The sequence below is a fragment of the Bos javanicus genome, chromosome 10 (assembly GCF_032452875.1).
Source record: "Bos javanicus breed banteng chromosome 10, ARS-OSU_banteng_1.0, whole genome shotgun sequence".
In the NCBI taxonomy this organism is placed as follows: domain Eukaryota; kingdom Metazoa; phylum Chordata; class Mammalia; order Artiodactyla; family Bovidae; genus Bos; species Bos javanicus.
Window position 1 is genome coordinate 50353249 of NC_083877.1, and position 19452 is coordinate 50372700.

General features: G+C 39.9%; 1 protein-coding gene across 2 annotated transcripts in view; it reads right to left on the reverse strand.

Moving 5' to 3' along the window:
* Positions 1 to 254: 254 nt before the first annotated feature.
* FAM81A (family with sequence similarity 81 member A) overlaps positions 255 to 19452 on the reverse strand; it is an 85677-nt gene continuing 66479 nt past the window's right edge. For both annotated transcript variants that reach the window (XM_061431136.1, XM_061431137.1), the window contains exons 5-9: positions 18304 to 18433; positions 16614 to 16720; positions 8610 to 8745; positions 6860 to 7055; positions 255 to 2524 (exon numbers count right to left, since the gene is read on the reverse strand). In XM_061431136.1, the coding sequence (XP_061287120.1) occupies positions 2400 to 2524; positions 6860 to 7055; positions 8610 to 8745; positions 16614 to 16720; positions 18304 to 18433 (694 nt within the window). In that variant the 3' untranslated portion in view covers positions 255 to 2399. The remainder of the gene's footprint in view (positions 2525 to 6859; positions 7056 to 8609; positions 8746 to 16613; positions 16721 to 18303; positions 18434 to 19452) is intronic.

Below are 19452 nucleotides of genomic sequence, written 5' to 3' on the forward strand. Positions count from 1 at the left end.
AGGTCGCAACGGGGGCATACCACACATGCTGGGAACTGCCCGATGCCATTAGTTCAGAGACGAGACGGCACCCAGAGCTCCGGAGACCCAAGGATGGAGCAGCTCCCTGTGACTTTCCAGGTCCCAGCAGCTCTGCCAGGACTCAGAGCACTTTACTGCAACCACCAAAATGTTTCCCCAGGAAGCAAGATTTCCTACCGTATTTTACCCTAATTTACCGCCCACGAAAAGGCTTTTAAGAATCATACACCACATTGATTTGGAAGTTTTATTCTTTTTATTGCAAATTTCTGGTAAAGGAAAGTACAGGGAAGCTGATTCTCATTTAAACTTTGGTGAAAAGAGGACGTGGAGCTTAGGGACTCACAACACGTGAGTCACCTGGGGGCCTCTGACGCGTGCGGCTGCCTGCATCCCCTTGCAGAGCTTCTGACTTAGCTGGTCTGGGGGAGCAGCCCAGGCACTGACAGCTTTTTGAAGTGCCCAGGTGATTTCAATCAGCCAGAGGGGAGAATCCCCGCCGAACTCCCGAGAGGGGGACAGAAGCATCACCTGGTCAGGTCACCCCTTGACCTTGGTCCCGCCAGTTCCCCTTCTCCCAGGTGTGCTGATTCCTCCTCCTCGGGGCCCCCAGAGGAGAAAGATGCTTGAGGAGCCGAGGCTGTCTGTGCTGGTCTGTGCTTAAACCAGGAGAACTGTATAAACACGGTTACTTGATCACAAAGAGAAACTCACTTTGTGATTGCAAAAGAGCATTAACTTTTTTTTTTTTTTCATTGTTAAGTGGAAGCAGTCTTCCTGAATAGAGATGGGAAGATCTGTGACAAAATAAGGAAATATATGTTGGATGACATATTCTTTGTATGACTTCTCAGGTACAAATTAAAAAGAAAAAACTTTGTCAAGCCATTGAGGGTAAACTATTATGTACTTCAGCAGCATAATTTATATGGGTAAACAGTAATAGCCAGTTACAGATTTCATTCACGATTTATTCTAAAATAGAAAATGCTTTAATTTTCCTGAGTCCTTGGCAGACAAAAAAACAGTTTTTAAAATTTTCAAAGTATTCCTGTTTGCTTTTTCTTGGGTACCCTCACAGTTCGGAACGGCACGTGTCTCACTGTTAGTTGTTACATATACAGGTGAACAGATACCACTGGTGCCAATTTCCAACGACTAATCAAATATGGCGATTGAAAAAAAACACCCATCATCTACGAAATTGCTCAAAATGAACATTTCTTGACATTGTTATAAATGCAGTATCAATTTGATTTTCTGACCATACAAAAGTATGAATTTCTATTCCATTAATGATACTGAATGATTAACATCATAACAGTGATAAAATTTTTAAAACATTTAAAAAATACATAGGATCCCGTTTTTACATCATAATTCTGATGTGCTGTTGTGCCTTCTATTTTGTATGCAAAACTTCTATAGGGTACAGTGCACTGATGTGATAAAACCAAGGCACAAGAATACAGCTACAATAATTGTATATAAACCTTTAGCACTCTGTGCCAATTTTGGAAAAATTTAGAGAGGAGATCAAAAAGCTTGAAAGTTTTTCACATCCCATATGATTAATGAACAATCAATTATGTAATACACTATTACCACCATTCCATTATTGAATATATGGCTATCACTATATAGGCTGTGGATAATTGAAAAAGCTTTCAGTATTAAAACCTGGTATAACTAGGTGGCTGATACAGATAATTGTGCCTTGCATTATCTAGTAACTGTCTTAAGTTTCCATTTTAATTTGTAATCTATATGGCAGTTATCAATTTTTAAACTATTTTCACTGCATAAGTGGTAGATTCTTTTCCCAAATGTTAAATCCCCTCCCCCTACAAAAGACAGAAGATTTACAAGAAGAGAACCAATATAAGAAATGCACAGACAACAATAATAAAATCCAAATATGGACTCAAAGGTTGAATTCTAATCCATTAAAACATTCTCTAAATTTAGTGAGGAGCAACACATTCCCAAGATGATTCATTAGTTTCTTAATTTAAAAAAATCACCATGACATTTTCAAGAGTAAAGTCTTGGCTAGAGAGCATCATGAATCAAAGGGAAACTGCTAAGTCTTTTCATTCATAAAATGAAAGGGATAAAAGCCTTTTAAAATCCAGGGAAGGAAGGATTATCACTTGAATTTAGGTAAGTGGAATAAAGTGGTAAAAATTGTATGTAATCCTTTTAAAGAAGAGTGTTTTCAAGATTCAAGGTAAACATTTAGACCCATGAAAACATTTCTTGGCACATGCACACCATGAATAGAACAATCCTGAATGTAGTGACAGCCTGGCTACAGAGGTATCCAGCTTCTGGCCCCACTGGCAAAACCACCTTTGAGGTCCATGTCCCGAGTCCCTTCACATGGGAGCTTCTGGCTTCTGCATCTGTTGGATTTGCTTCTGTAGCTGGTCCTTGTCCAGCTTCATCTTGGCTTCGAGAACTTGCCTGAGGGATCCTATGCTTTCATAGATAGCGGTAAACCCTTTAAGAAAGGGTAAATTTCACAAGAGTTAGTATTAAAAAACAACAACAACAACAACAATGCTGTATCAAATCCTACAGCAGATACTACTGCTTGATTTGGGCAAGAATTATCAATAGATTCTCAAAGTACTGGAATAAAAGTTTAATGGGAAACAGAATAGTTACATAGTTTCACAGTGTCTCCCTACAGATACCAAGGGAAACATGAAATATTACCATAGAGAAATATGACAGACACCACTTTAACCAAGGGTCAAAGCTATCTTCACCAACACTGGGAGGATCCAACATTACGTACCCCTGATGAGGAATTGGAAAGAAGCCTGGGCTCTGCACGCTAAGATAGACCACCTCAGCGCTGTCTGCACCTAAGTGCTCTCTGACTCAAGAAGCTAAATTCTGTGTCTCCCTTAGTAGGATGCTCATGGTCTTCTTTCTTCACATTGATTTTGGAGAAGGGATTTCAGTAGTGCTTCATGACATCATTACTGGAAGTAGAGTCCTTCAGTTTCAGTCTGCTAAAAGATCAAGCCCTGAGCCTCTGGAGTGGGAGCACTGACTCTAAGACCCTAGACTATCAGAGAACTCCTAACCTTTTAGGGAGTATCAAATAGTGAGAACTCCCACAAAGGAAACCACTTGAACACAAGACCTGACATCACCCAACCACCAGTAGCACCCTGTGCAGGACGCCTCATCCAAACAACAGACAAGACAAAAATACAAACCCAATCCTCAGCATTCAAGATTACCACGTCACTCAGCCCTGCCCATCAGAGGAAATAAAAAAAAAAAAAAACTCAGCACAAATCTCACCCTATGTGTAGCTTACACAAAACTGGACCAAACTTAGGAGGGGAGAAACCAAAAGGAAGAAAGAATTCAACCTTGAAACCTAGGAAAAAGAGACCTCAAACACAATAAGTTTTAAAAAAAAATGAAAAGCAGAGAAATAATGCATAATTGAAGGAACAAACTTAAACACAGAAGTCCAAATAAAGAGGAAATAAGCAAACAACCTGAAAAAGAATTCAGAATAATGATAGTAAAGATGATCAAAAACCTTGAAAATAGAACGGAGAAAATGTAAGAATCAATTAACAAAGACCTAGAAGAATTAAAGAATTAGCATACAGAGATAAACAACACAATTACTGAAATTAAAAATACTCTAGAAAGAATCACTAGCAGAATATCTGAAGCAGAAGAATGGATTAGTGAGCTGGAAGATAAAATTGTGGAAATAACTGCTGGAGAGCAGAATAAAGTAAAAAGAATTAAAAGAGCTAAGGATAGTCTCAGAGACCTCTGGTAAGATATTAAATGCACCGACATTTGAATTATAGGGGTCCCAGAAGAAGAAGAGAATAAGAAATGGTATGAGAAAATTTTGAAGAGATTATAGTTGAAAATTTCCCCAACATGGAAAAGGAAATAGTCAATCAAGTCCAAGAAGCAAGAGTCTCATACAAGAGAAACCCAAGGAGAAACACACCAAAACACATATTAATCAAACTAACAAAGGTTAAACACAAAGAAAGAATATTAAAAGCAGCAAGGAAGAAGCAATAAGTAACATACAAGGGAAACTCTATGCATTTAACAGCTGATCTTTCAGCAGAAACCTGGCAGGCCAGAAGGGAATGGCAGGATATAATTAAGGTACTGAAAGAAAAAACCCTGGGAAGGACACATCACTTCTGCAGCATGTCTGTCCAAAACACACAACCTGAATCGAATTAAAAAGAAGCAAGAAGACCGAAACGGTGGGACATTTCACAAAATACTGGCCTGTGTTCTTTAATGATGACAACATTACTGTGAAATTGATGCAGATTAAGAGAGACTAGATAAGCAACGTGGTAACTAAATATGATGAAGTGATTCTGGATGAGAACCTGGACTAGGGATGGCTTGCTACGTAAAGGAAACAATGGTGAAATTTGAAAACTGAATATTGAAAAATGTCAATAGTACATAGTAGGATACTTGTTTAGGGCTCCCCCAGTGGCTCAGTGGTAAAGAATCCGCCTGGCAATGCAGGAGAGGAAAGTTCCATCCAGGCTTGTGAAGATCCACTGAGGAAGGAAATGCAACCCACTCCCGTATTCTTGCCTGGGAAATCCCATGGACAGAGGAAACGGGCAGGCTACAGTCCATGGGGTCAGAAAAGAGTCGGATACAACTTAGTGACTAAATAACAACACAGTTGTTTAAGAGAATGTCCTTGGCTGATTTATGTCGATGTATGGCAAAAACTACCACAATATTGTAAAGTAATTATCCCCCAATTAAAATAAATAAACAATTTTTTAAAAAAGAGAATGTGCTTGTTCTGAGGGTATATACTTTGAAATAACAAAGGGGTAAAAAGGTATTCTGGCTTCTGCAACTTACTCACAAATGATTCAGGGAAAATTATATTCATCCACATTCATACATACATATACATTAAGCAAATTTCAAAATGTTAACAACTGCTGAATCTAATTGAAAGATGTATAGTTTTTGGACTAGTCTTACGGTTTTTCTAAATTTGAAATTACTTCAAAATAAAAAGCAAAATAGAAAAAAAAAACCCAATAAAATTCATATTATTCTGTATTTCTATTGGTTTTTAATATCTTATTTACCAGAGAGGTATTAATACATCTTTTGTTACCCAAATATTACAGACTGAAGACATTTCAATATTCACTTACATAACAAATCATCAGCCACAACAAAAAACTCCTGGTCGATAATGTGTTAAAATAAATGTCAAAATTATCTTGCCTTCCTTAGCAAATTTAGAATTTTCTCTCAAAAAATTTTCTTTATGCAACAATTCAAGAAAAAGAAGTATAAAAATTACTTATTAAATATTCCCTAGCAGACCAGTAGTTAGGACTGGACACTTTCACTGCAGAGGGCCCCAGATTAATCCCTGGTCAGAGAATTAAGGTACCCCAAGTCATGTGGCACAGACAAAATAATATATATATCCTACATGTATAGAAAGATACTATACATAAAAAAGACTTCTGGATAATAGAAGGGTTTTTTAAAATACATTTTGTGTTTTATGATTTTCCACTAAGAAATCTGTTTTCATAACAAGAAAAAGTAAATGTTTTTAATTTTTTAAAGGCTCATATGCATTTCTTATCACCATCTCATTAACCACCAATGAAATAGTCAAATATCATACTCTACTAGCCCAAAAGACCAAGAAAGAAAATTCACTTTTATCTCCACAAAGTTCTAAAAGTCATAAATTTAATGGCAGCGTCTCTTTAAATAAAATAAACTAACTTGCGGTAGTTAAATAAGCAAGTAAGTGTTAGCCGTCTAGTTGTGCCCAACTCTTGAGACTCCATGGTGGTTACAACAAAATTATTCTTGGGATGGGGCTACTTTTCTTCTCATGTGGCCAAAATAGAACAATTCCATGAAGAAAATTCACAGAACCAGAGGAACAGGAAGGAATCAGGAGATAATTTAGTTCCCCTTCCCATACTACCTGACTGTCTTCTCCTTCCTGACCATGGTCAACCAACCTTCACTTAAATACTTTCAGTAAAGAACTCCCAGGCTCACAAAGCACCCGTGTCTTTCTAAGACTTCTAACTGTAGACACTTCTGCTTTATAATATGTATTCAGGTAACTTCTGATTATTGGTCCCAGTTCTGTATTCTAGAGTTCAGAGTATAAATCTAATCCCTCTCGGGACTTCCCTGATGGTGCAGTAGCTAAGACTCCGAACACCCAATGCAGGTGGCCTGGGTTCAATTCCTTGTCAGGGAACCATATGCCACAACTAAAAGATACTGCAAGCTGCCACCAAGAGCTAGGACGGCCAAATACATAAAAATTTAAAATGTAAATCTAACACCTCCTTTATCTGGCAGCACTTTAAAACTTGAAATCAGCTCTGACACTGTCTTCCTAACAAGTGTGGAAGAATGAGCCCTGTGGGCTTCTGAGCAGAGGAATACCATTCACTGCCATGGTGGGATACTGCCAGCAGTATAACATAAGCCTTCAAAGGCCTCTCAAAGATATATGCTTATTTCTGAGGCATACTGACCTTGGCTATGATCAGAAAAGAATCTGCAGATGGCACTGAAGCTATGTATGCAAGCTAAGCAATTTTAGGTTTGTTCGCCTGTCTCTCGAGGTCTATCTGTCTTCATGTCCTTGAAGTTGAAGCAATATTTTAGTTCTACTTGGAAAATTACCTAAGGACATTCCATTATCCAGGTCTGTAGGTAGTTGTGGGGGAATACTAATTAGTTGACTTTTAGATCATACAGAAAATGAAGCACAAGAATTGTTTTCTTATTGACCTACCTGCATCAACTTCGGCTTTCATTTCCTTCATGTCTTCGGTCATCTGTAACTCAAGCTTGCTGATCCGCCCATGCACCTTCTCCTCCTCTTGTTTTGTCCTCTGTACCTCCATATTCTTCTTCTGACTCTCTTCTATTTTGTCCAGTCTGGCTGACATCTGGCTGAGCTTTTTCTCCATGTCCCTTTCACTGGCTCCCTGAGATCCATGATAAGAATGGCACGTGATTACTCCAAAGAGTCTGCATTGCATTCACATCAGTCATAATATCATCATTTAAGAACAATCTGCAGAGAACAGAATCAAAAAGGTTGCTTGATGCTCACCCCAATATCCACTCTCCCCTTTTTCCATAACAGATCTCCAGTTTTCAGCTGGGTATAAGGGCACTCAGAATAAAAATTACCTTTTCTATTGTCTCTTGAGTTTGGTGTAGCCATATGATTAAGTTCTGGGTAATGAGACATAAGTATAAACATACGTGGCAACTTCTAGGAAAACTTAAAAAAACAAAAATAGCTGAGACATTAATAAAAAAAACCTCTTCTTTCTTTCTTCTGTTCCTGGAATTCAGATGTAATGGCTGGAGCTCTAGCAGCCATCTTGAACTATGTATGCAAGGGTCACCCTCTAGGACTGGTAAGCCAGAAAGATCATGGGTCACTGAGGATTGATGAGCTACCATAATAGCCCTGCAATCCCTATACCCAGACTTCTCTTATGTGAAAGATAAATAAGCTTCTATCATATTAAAGTCACCATTATCCTGGAGTTTGTTAGTTATTAAGGCACCTCAGATGTAAAAATAGTGATCCAAAGACACAGAAGACTACAAATCAATCAGCAGATCTGATAAAAATATGGAGACATGTAAAGAAACAGTTCAAACAGAACATTTTCTTTCCTTTTCTCTCCATCACGCTTGGTTCTTATGAGAATCTGGGTCTGTGGGCAAGCTTTAGAGGCCAGGACTACAGATACCAAGCTGTAAGTGGGCTAAAGCATAACAAAACTCTCGTGATGTGCCCAGTGCACAGTCTGCAATTCAACAGCTCGGCATCAAGAGAGAGCAGAGCCAGAGATGCAATCTACACCAGTCACTTATGCTCCATCAAAGTCCAAGGGAGAGGAAGCAGTGCAAGAAAAGAGAAGGGAGAGGGAGGTCAGGCTAGATAACCAAATCAAAAAGCATTTGCTTTCCAAGTCCTGATACTGAATACTATACATGCAAGGCTTTCTGGGTATGGTTTTTGAGCACTTCTGCAAACCTTAGGCCTACAGGAGAGTGGGGTGAAATGAGAAGGAAGAAAACTGGATTCTGTTTAGATGTTGCCCTGTGACCCCTCATGCTGGGTTTATAATGTGATGGAGGGGCCTGGGGGGAGAAATCTAGTCAAGGCGGCTTTGACCAGACCATGAAACTAAAACTAAGATGAAATATGTAATTGCTATTTTTATTTGGAAATGCAGCTGGACAACTGGTTCTTTAAGGTCTTGATTTGGATTTGTCTTAGTTAAAAGTACTGAAATTTTCTATTATTTTTCTTTGTTAATCAAAACAAGTCAAAGTGCTCTGTCTCTTTATAACAAAGAATCAGTATGAACCATGGAAAGAGATTATAAGGCAAGAAACAACCATTAACAGCTTAATGTAATGCTAAATAAATCAAACATACGTTACAAGGTATTATTCAAACGTTGCAGGTCTCACCGAATAACTTAACTATGTTATGGTTGAACATCAATACCTACACTGTTTTCCTTAACAACCAAGGAGAGCTGATCGATTTTCTGCAAAAGTTCTTTTTCTATCCGTTCTTGTTCCTGTTGCAACCAATTCCGCGCAGATAAAATCTGGTTACTGAGTTCCTCGATTGTACCTTTAAATCTAAAACAAGAAAAATTAGCTGTTATACATAAAACAACTTTAAAATGACATCAAACAACCTCCGTCTCTATCAAATCTCTTGGAAATATGTAAGCATTAAATTCAGTTCACTGAGAATTACACGTTTACCTTTTTCATAGAATTGCACTTGGCACTAAATTGAGAAGGAAGGAGAAGAGGAGGATATAACAGAAAAGCGCCTGATAGCACTCCCACCCGTGCAGGCCCGGCAGTGTGCGTACCAAGGCGTCACATGCAGAGCCGCTCCAAGCGCCTACCTCTGCAGCTTAAAAGGCCCAGGCCACTCCTGGCTCAAAGGACACAGTAGCCTGGCTCTCTTCTAGGCTCCTCCTTGCCCAGGACTCTTTCTCCTTCTCCAACTTTTCTCCCAGGACTGGAGCCTGGATCCCTTTCTCTCTTATGTTCTGCAAATTGCTCTTGTCCCATAAAGATATTTCTTAGTTTAAATCAAAGAGAGAATTTTTTAAAAACTCAAATTTCCATTCCTATAGTCCTCTCCCTTTCCAAATACCTTAAAATAACATCCCACTGCCTCCCCATTTGAATTATTTTTATTATGAAAACAATAAAATTACACAAGAATATATGTGACTTAACAATAAAAATAATAAAATGTATACCCCCCTGTGGTATAAGTCCCCAATTCTCTGCAATATCTGTTCTCCTCTTCTTCCCTATTAAGAAATCCTCAAGTGTGACCTGAGTGTGCAACTACCTAGTTAAGACCACACTTATCAGCCCTCCTGGCAGCTATGTGTGGCCATATGACTAAGTCAGGCAATGGAACATGCACTGAAGTGATAAGTACACTTCCTGGTCATATCATCAAAAACAAAGCTTCTCAGTCTTACATGGGCAGGAAGTCAAGCCAGCAGCCCTGCCCAACTGTGGAGACCCACCTGACCTGGGGGCCTGACCACAGAGCACAGCAGCTTTTATGAATTCATTTATTCTAACAGTTCTTTGAGGGAGTCTTTAGAGTTTTCTCTATAAGATAATATCTGCAAGCAGGGATAACTTTGCTTCTTTTTTTGTTTTGAATGTCTTTCATTTCTTTTTCTTGTTTAGCTGCTCTAGCCAGGACTTTCAGCACTATATTGAATAGAAGTGCTGAGAATGGGTATCCTTGTCTTACTTCTGATATTAGAGGAAAAGCTTTCAGAATTTCATCACTGAGTATTATGTTAGTTGTGGGCTTGTCATATGTGCCTTTATTATGTTGAGATACATTCTATTAATATACTCAAATTGTTGGGAGTCTTTATTATGATGTTGAATTTTGTCAAATGCTTTTTCTGCATCTGAGATGATATCGTTTTTATCCTTCATTCTGTTAATGTGATGTATCACACTGATTGACTTGTATATATTGAAACATCCTTGCATCTCAGGGATAAATTCCACTTGACCATGGTGCATGATTCTTTTAAAATGCTGTTGAATTGGTTTGTTAGCATTTGCAAGTATGTTCATCGGAGATAATTGGTCAATAATTTTCTTTTCTTGTAGTGTCTATCTGGTTTTGTTATCAGAATAATGCTCCTCGTAAAATGAGTTTGGAAGTGTTTTCTTCAACTTTTTGGAAGAGTTTGAGAATGACTGGCATTAATTCTTCTTTAAATGTTTGATAGAATTCACTCATGAAGCTATCTGGTCCCAGACTTTTTCTTTGTTGAGAGATTCTAGATTATTGATTTAATCTCCTTACTCATCATTGGTCTGTTCAATTTTCTATTTCTTCATGATTCAGTCTTAGTAGCTTGTTTCCGGAGTTTATTCATTTCTTCTAAGTTATCCAATTTGTTGACATACAATTGTTCGTAGCCGTCTCTTATGATCCTCTGTATTTCCGTGTTGTCTGTTGTAGTAGTTCCTCTTTCATTAATAATTTTATTTATTTGAACCCTCTTTTTGTTTTGCTTAGTCTAGAGAAAGTTTTGTCTCTTTGGCTTGACAATTACTTTTTTTATTTTCCCCCATTTTTTTTCTGTTGTTTACTATTCTCTCATTTATTTCTGGCCTATCTTAATCATTTCCTTCTTCCTGCTATCTTGGGCTTAATTTGTTCTTCTTTTTCTAAAATTCCTTGAGGTATAACGTCAGGTTGTTTATTCAAGGTCTTTCTTTTTTCTTAATGTAAGGATTTAACACTGCAGATTTCCTCACAGAACTGCCTCTGTGGCATCCCATAAGTTTTGGTGGACTTCCCTGCTGGCTCAGATGCCTGCAATGCAGGAGACCTGGATTCAATCCTGGGGTTGGGAAAATCTCCTGGAGGAGGGAATGGTAACCCACTCCAGTATTCTTGCCTGGAGAATTCCACAGACAGAGAAGCCTGGTGGGCTACAGTCTATATATGCTGTGTTTCCATTTTCATTTGTTTCAAGATTTTTTAAAATCTTCCTTTTGATCTTCTTTGACCCCACTGGTTGTTCAGGAATGTGTTGTTTAATTCCACATATTTGTGAGTTTTTCAAATTTACTCCTGTCATTAATTTTTAGTTTCATACCACTTTGGTTTGAAAAGCTACTTGACATGATTCGATCTAATTTCTTAGGACTTATTTTGTTGCCTAATATATGATCTATCCTGGGAATGTTCTGTGTGTACTTCAGAAGAATATGTATTCTGCTGCTGTTGGATGAGATGTTCTATATCTGTTGGTTAGGTCTCTGGTTGGGGAGGGCTATTGCCCATGCTCTGAAGTACAGGTGGAGGGAGACTGTTGACTGGGCTCAATGGTCATGTGATTCTACTGGCTGGACTTTCAGCATAGGCAGGGCTGCTGGCTGGGCTGCACAGTCAAATGGAGCCGCTAACTGAACTCTGCCATTCTCTCTGGTCAGGTGGGGTCACTGTGTTCCCTGGTAGGGTGGTTGGACCCCCATGATAGGGCTTCAGGATCCACAGTTGGGTAGGGTGCTAGCTGTGCACCACTGGTAAGGAAGGTCACTGGCCAGAATCCCTGGTCAGGCAGGGCCACCAGCTGTACTGTGAAGTCAAGTGAATCCGGAGGCTGTGCTTGTGGTTGAGTGGGATTGCTATCTGGGCTCCCTAGTCAGGTAGGGTCACAGGGCATGTTCTGCTTTTAGGAAGTGTTGTTTGTTGGGTTCCTTGCTAGGGCAAGGCCAAAGGCTCTGCTAAGCAATAAAGTGGGGTAATAGGCTAGGTTCCACTTCTAGGTAGAGTTACAGGCTGGACTCCAAGGCACCTGGGTCACTGTTGGTCTCCTTGGTCAGGGAAGTTACATTTTACTTTCAGTGACTATATTTTCTAGAAGCCCAGTTTGGTTGGTTGTCAATTTTGACTTTTTATTTTTTGGCCACACCATGTGGCCTGTGGGATTTTAGTTCCCCAACTAGGGATTGAACCCAGGCCCTCAGCAACAAGAGCACAGGGCCCTAAACACTGGACTACCAGGAAATCCCCCTGACTGTTCATTTTTGGTAAGCTCTTATTCCTTTGTCATATTTTCAAAAAGTGTGTGTGTGAATACTCACACATTCACATACATACATATATACACACACACAACCACTTTATCCAATAATTCCTATATATGCAGTACTTAGGAGTCTGATTCTGCTTATTGTTGTTTCTTCTCACTTTATTATTTATGTGACTTTTTTTCCTTGTGTTGGTCTATAATTTCTGATTTTCATTTATGTTCCTTAGAACTTAATTTGCCTGCGGGGAGCCTTGAAGACTGCATATTTGTATTTGCTTCTGCCAAGCATCTTAGGCCACTACCAGAGATCATTCTAAGATAAAATATCTATTCTGGTTTCTTCAAAGTGGTTGGGTAATGTGAACTCTAAGTCTAAATCCACATAAAGGTTCTTTTTACATAAAGTGTAAAATATCTTTTACACTTCTACTCAGAATCAAGACTAAGACAGGTAAGTTTCTTTATGAATTCTCTGCAGAATGTTTTTGTTTATTTTTTCCCTAGTTCATTCAACCAGGGTTCTACCTTTGGGTCTCTAATCTGTCTTTCTCCCCCACACAGGCCCCAGGCTTAGTACCCTTTCCTCTGTGAACAGCCTTTGTGTCTAGACTTCTGGACTTTAAATTGTAGGAAGAAAAATAAAGATGTTCATGTCTGCTGACTAGTAATATCTGCTAGGGAGAAAATTCACAGAAAAAAAAAAAACTAATATGTTTATTTTCTTCCTGTACGATGGAAGGAAGGGGACAGGAGATCTTTCTGCACTTGGCAAGCTTGTAGGATCTATGAGAAAGAGTAACATAACTCAGGAATGATATAAGTACAGATAATTAGAGGAAAGGAAACATGGTTTCTGTAAGGGAATTCCTGTTAAATCATCAGTGACCTTGAAATGGTATTAAGCATGGAGATAGTGAGATAGAAGAACCAGAAGAATGATTAATTTAAAATTTCCAGAGACTTTCCCTGGCAGTGCAGTGGTTAAGACTCTGTGCTTCCACTGCAGGGGTAAGGGGTCTGACCCCTGGTCAGGGAACTAAAGTACCATATGCCTCATGGTGTGGCCACAAAAATAATAATGATAATAAAAAATTGTCACAAATCTCTAACAAAGTCAGCTTCTAACAAATGTAATAGTCAAATACAAACATACATAAATAAACATATATGGTCACTATGGGCTCTGCTTTGGCAGGAAATTTGCCAAGCTTATGAAGATTCACGACAGGGAAAAGTATATGGTTCTATGATTGAGCAGAAGAGCAGCAGATGAGTTTCGTTGGGGGCAAATCCAGTTTAAAGTGTCACTGAAACACAATGCAAAGTGTAACACCAAACAGTGTCCTAACGAGACAGCTCAGCTTCCCCCCTGCACAGACCTCTCTCATCTAAACGCCTACAGTGCCCCCAATCCACAACTCGGCTTCAGCGCCTGTGATCCATCTTCCAGCTGCAATCAAGACCATTTAAAAAAATAACATAAATTGACTATATCACCCTACCTGCTTAAAATCCTTTGGTGGCTTCTTATTGCTCTAGGGAAAGAAACAGCAAGTCCTGACTGTGTGAAGTCCTGTGTGCTGGCCTGCCTCCCCTCTAGCCTCACTCCCACCCTCAGGCTCTGTCCCAGCCCCTTGTGCACTGTGCCTATCCCTCACGTCACACTTCTCGCACGACAGGCTCTTCCATCTCCTGGGTCCTCACCGCACTGTTTACTTTGTTGTTCAGCCGCTAAGTCAAACCCAACTCTTTGCGACCCTATGGACTGAAGCATGCCAGGCTCCTATGTCCTCCACTGTTTCCTGGAGTTTGCTTAAACTCTGTCCATTGGATTGATGATGCTGTCTAACCATCTCCTCCTCTGCCACCCCCCTTCTCCTTTTGCCTTCAATCCTTCCCAGCATCAGGGTCTTTTCCAATGAGCTGGCTCTTCACTTCAGATGGCCAAAGTACTGGAGCTTCAGCTTCAGCATCAGTCCTTACAATGAATATTCAGGATTGATTTCCTTTAGGATTGATGGGTTTGATCTCCTTGTAGTCCAAGGGCTAGTGAATGCCATTCATTCTTCAGCTCTCACTCAGAACACCACATGCTCAGGAAGGCCCTACAACCAGGCCTCTGTCACTCACCCCAGCAGCATTACTGTATTTGTTTCCCCCAGCTGTTGTGACAAATCACCATACACTTGGTGGCTTAAAACAACACATTTATTCCCTTTTGGTTCTGAAGACCAGAAGTCTAAATTCAGTCTCACTGGACTAAAGTTGGGGCGTGAGCGGAGGCAGTCCCTTCTGAAGGCTCTGAGGGGAGAATCATTCCCTTGCTTTTTTCAGCTTCTAGTGACTGCCTGTCTTCCATGGCTTGTGGCCCCGTTCCCCACCTTCAAAGCACATCACACTATAATCTCCGCTTTCATTGTCACATAGCCTTCTCTCCTGATTCTGACCCTCCTGCCTCCGTTTTACAGGGACTCCAAAGATTACATCAATAATGATGATACAGATGACATTACTCATCTTAAGACCCTTAATTTAATCACATTTGCAAAGTTTCTATTTGCCATTTAATGTGCCATAACTCAGCAGCGGCCACAGGACTGGAAAAGGTCAGTTTTCATTTCAATCCCAAAGAAGGGCAATGGCAAAGAACGTACAAACTACTACACAATTGCACTCATTTCACATACTAGCAAAATAATGCTCAAAATTCTCCAAGCTAGGCTTCATCAGTACGTGAACTGAGAATTTCCAGGTGATCAAGCTGGATTTAGGAAAGGCAAAGGAACCAGAGATCAAATTGCCAACATCCGCTGGATCATAGAAAAAGTAAGAGAATTCCAGAAAAATATCTACTTCTGCTTCATTGGTAATGCTAAAGCCTTTGACTGTGTGATTCACAACAAACTGTGCAAACTGTGGAAAATTTTTAAAGAGATGGAAATATCAGACCACTTGACCTGCCTCTTGAGAAATCTGTATGCAGGTCAGGAAGCAACGGTTAGAACTGGACATGGAACAACAGACTGGTTCCAAATAGGAAAAGGAGTATGTCAAGGCTGTATATTGTCACCCTGCTTATTTAACTTATATGCAGAGTACATCATGTGAAATTCTGGGCTGGAGGAAGCACAAGCTGGAATCAAGATTGCTGGGAGAAATATCAATAACCTCAGATAGGCAGATGACACCACACTTATGGCAGAAAGTAAAGAAGAACTAAAGAGCCTCTTGATGAAAGTGAAAGAGGCGAGTGAAAAAGCTGGCTTAAAACTCAACATTTAAAAAACAAAGATCATGGCATCTGATCCACCACTTCATGGCAAATAGATGGGGAAACAAAGGAAACAGTGACAGACTTGATTTTCTTGGGCTCCAAAATCACTGCAGATGGTGACTGCAGCCATGAAATTAAAAGACGCTTGCTCCTTGGAAGAAAAGCTATGACAAAACTAGACAGCATATTAAAAAGCAGAGACATTACTTTGCTGACAAAGGTCTGTATAGACAAAGCTATGATTTTTCCAGTAGTCATGTATCGATGTGAGAGTTGGACCATAAAGAAGCTGACTGCAAAGAATTGATGCTTTCAAACTGTGGTGTTGGAGAAGACTCTTGAGAGTCCCTACAACTGCAAGGAGATCAAACCAGTCGATCCTAAAGGAAATCAATCCTGAATAGTCACTGGAAGGACTGATGCTAAAACTGAAGTTTCTTTGGCCACCTGATGTGAAGAACTGACTCACTGGAAAAGACCCTGATGCTGGGAAAGATTGAAGGCAGGAGAAGGGGACGACAGAGGATGAGATGGTTGAATGACAACACCGACTCAATGGACATGAATTTGAGCAAGCTCTGGGAGACGGTGAAGAACAGGGAAGCCTGGCATGCTGTAGTCCACGGGGTCACAAAGAGTTGGAATGGTTGAGTGATGGAACAACAACAATGCCATAACATATTCATGGGAATTAGAACATGGTGATATTTGCAGGAACCATTAATCAGCCTGCCGCAACCATGTATCTTTCCTTCAAAACATGTATCACCATTTAGTAATAACATAGCATACACTCATTTAGGTGATTATTCCATTAACATTCATCAACTCCCTAGACTATCAGCTCCCCAGGGGTAAAAACAAAGCCTGTTCTTCTTCAGATTCTCAGCACCCAGGCCATGTTCATCTAGGCCCAGAAATATTTATTGGATGAATAGATGGATTATTATCCAGTCACTAAAAACAATAATTAGGAAGGTAAAGTGGTAACAGGCTACAAGGAAACTTTCCCTGTGAACTTCCATTACGGTTTTCACTTTGTACAATAAACAAAAATCAAAAGGGAAAAAACTGTAGTATAAAGAACATCAACCATAACAGATTTTTCTAAGTTGATTACTCACTTAGTATCCAAAAGCTGAAGCTGGTGGTTACTATCTCTGTGGGACATCTTCAGTTTGGTGCTTTGTTCTGATATTGACAAGTCCACTCTGTTTAAAAGCTGAGAGATCTGGAAAAGAAACTTCGCTTGTAAATACCATATCAAACCTTTTCAGAGCTAATTTCAAAAAACATTAGTGACATGTATTCTCGTCCATGGCATTAAATTCAATCTAATGTAATAAATTCATTTAGGAGTCCACCTAATCTCTCTACTTCCATTTCTTTTACACACACCCATCAAAAGTCAAGACCAGGGGCGTTTCCTGGTGGCCTAGTGGTTAAGATTCTGGGCTTTCACTGCTGTGGTCCAGGTTCAATCTTTGGTCAGGGAACTGAGATCCCAACAAGCTGCAGGACATAGCCAAAAAAAATATCAAGACCAGCAGCACTGCCAAAATATTCATCATGTAGTGAGCACTCAACTACAGGTCTCTGTTGAGCAAGCCCAGCTCCTGCCCAGGACCAAGACTTCCACCTGCTGGCATAAAATAGAAGTCATTTTTACCTTGGAATTTCTACCGTTAGTGTGGCTACTAGTCATAAAGGATGGAATTCTTATCACTTACAAAACCTATTAGGTCTCAGATTTACCTCCAGATGCAGGTTAAGTTATCAGGAAACATAATTTTTTGGCTTCCCAGGTGGGGCTAGTGGTAAAGAATCCACCTGCCAATGTTGTTGGCATTGGCATGTAAGAGATGCAGGTTCAATCCCTGAGTTAGAAAGGTCCCCTGGAGCGGGCATAGCAAACCACTCTAACATTCTTGCCTGCAGCATCCCCATGGACAGAGAAGCCTGGTGGGCTACAGTCCATGAGGTCGCAAAAAGTCAGACATGATTGAGAAACTAACACTTTTTTTTTTTCATTCTAATAAAAGGGGGTACCTAGTCAATTTATTGGATTAGACATATTTGTGTCCCAGCTGCCTCCAATAAGGATCCAAAGCTGTTTCTGTAAAAAAATTGATTATTATAAAACCATGAAGTGCAATTCTCCAGGCAAGAATACTGGAGTGGTCTCTCTTCAAATGCAGAACAGCAAGTAAAACAGACATTGTAGAGAAAGTCCTAGAAGACAGGCCCCATTACGGCAAAGGAAAACTTCTAAGTAGCCAAAAAACAAACTGTGAAATGCCAAGAATTTTGCTTTAAGAAATTAACCTGTGAATTGCAAGGTAGAATACTCTGAAATTTATAAGCTAGCAACCCTCTAGCTTTGTTCTAATCTTTCCCCATATACAAACTATGTGATGAGACAGCCCATAAATCCTATGAATAAACTATCTCCTGAATCCAAAATTGGGATTAGTGGCCTGTAAAAGCCTGTAAAACAACACTTTTATCACTTACCTGTCTAAGACATGATTTTGGAAATATAAGTTAGAATTTCTGGAACATATTGTTTGAAGAATGAGGGAAAAGAATATTTAAAATTAGGAGTGTACTGACAATCTTGGCATTTTGGTTGCATTCTTACAAAGGGCCACTCCAGTGAAATAGAAGGAGGAGGAAGAAGAGGGATGCTTATGCTGAGTGCCCTGACTAGTTTCTCCTGCAGGAAATAATTAAACCCAAGTTATTCTTAGATAAGAACAAATACCCACTTTCAAAAAGCTACCTAAAAAAAAAGCTACCTGAAACAGGTCATACCTGTCCCTCTGCGTCTTTGATTTTTGTTTCCAAGATAAGTTTGGCAGCTTGCTGTTCTTTGTTCAAGTGCTGGAGGCCCTCATAGGTTGTTTTGTGCTCGGCAGAGAGTCTGGCTATGCTGGCGTCACATCTATCCAGATAAACAACAAAGGAAATTCTTATCAAAATTTTAAAACATGTGCTGAAGCTTCCTTGCATACTACAAGGTGCATGATCCCACTCAGAGAAACTACACTATGAATCATCCCTTTTAACAGAGATTTGGATGAATTCAGAGAGCTGCTCACGTTATGGTTTTTAAGTTAAACCACAGGGATGTTGCTCAATAAGACTAGAGATGTAACAACACAACAAGGCTTTACAATGCTCATCAGTACAAAACTGAATATGCAGTGAGAGCCCAGTAGCAAAAAGCTTACAGAGTGAGCCAGATGTGGTCCGTCACTCTACAGTGCCACCTCTACCTCTCAAGTTCAGGGCCTCTGGATTTTGGAGGCAACTTCTACCACATCTGAAAGTTCTATTCCCATTTTACGAAACCACCGGTAAGGCTATGTGCTTTGAGTGTGCTCCAGAGCACGGGAAAGTTCTGCAGCTGGTCCCAGGTACTCTGCCCTTGAGCCTTATGACTTGGCAGTTCTAAAGGTATGCAAAGTATCTGTGATAGATAATCTGGGCCATGAAGCCTCTGTCAAACCCTAATAGGGGAGTCACAGAATGACCTCCTAGGAATCGAGAGCAAAGTCATGTCCTGTTCCAACACAATCATTCCTGCTTTAAGAAGGACCTGCCAGCTTGCTACTGGGCTCCAGTAGACACGACATGCCTAAGCAGGGGCCACTGGGGGACCAGGCAATCTGGGCAGCCCATTACGAACACCAAGCCCCAGACGTGGGCACACAGGCAGGACGCTATCTTGGAGGGGAAGGAATATGTAGACATCAAGCCTAATGGTCCTAAAGGCAGAAGTAAATTACATGAGCCTGGACTCCTGTGGCTTCTATTCTTACTACTGCCAGCTTTCCTTCAACTCACATGTATGGCCTCAGATCAATTGAGCTTAAAATACATACGTATTAGGTACTCAAAAATGAAAGATAGATTAACATCCATCACGAGAACTCTATTTTTTTTTAAGTAGAGGTTAAA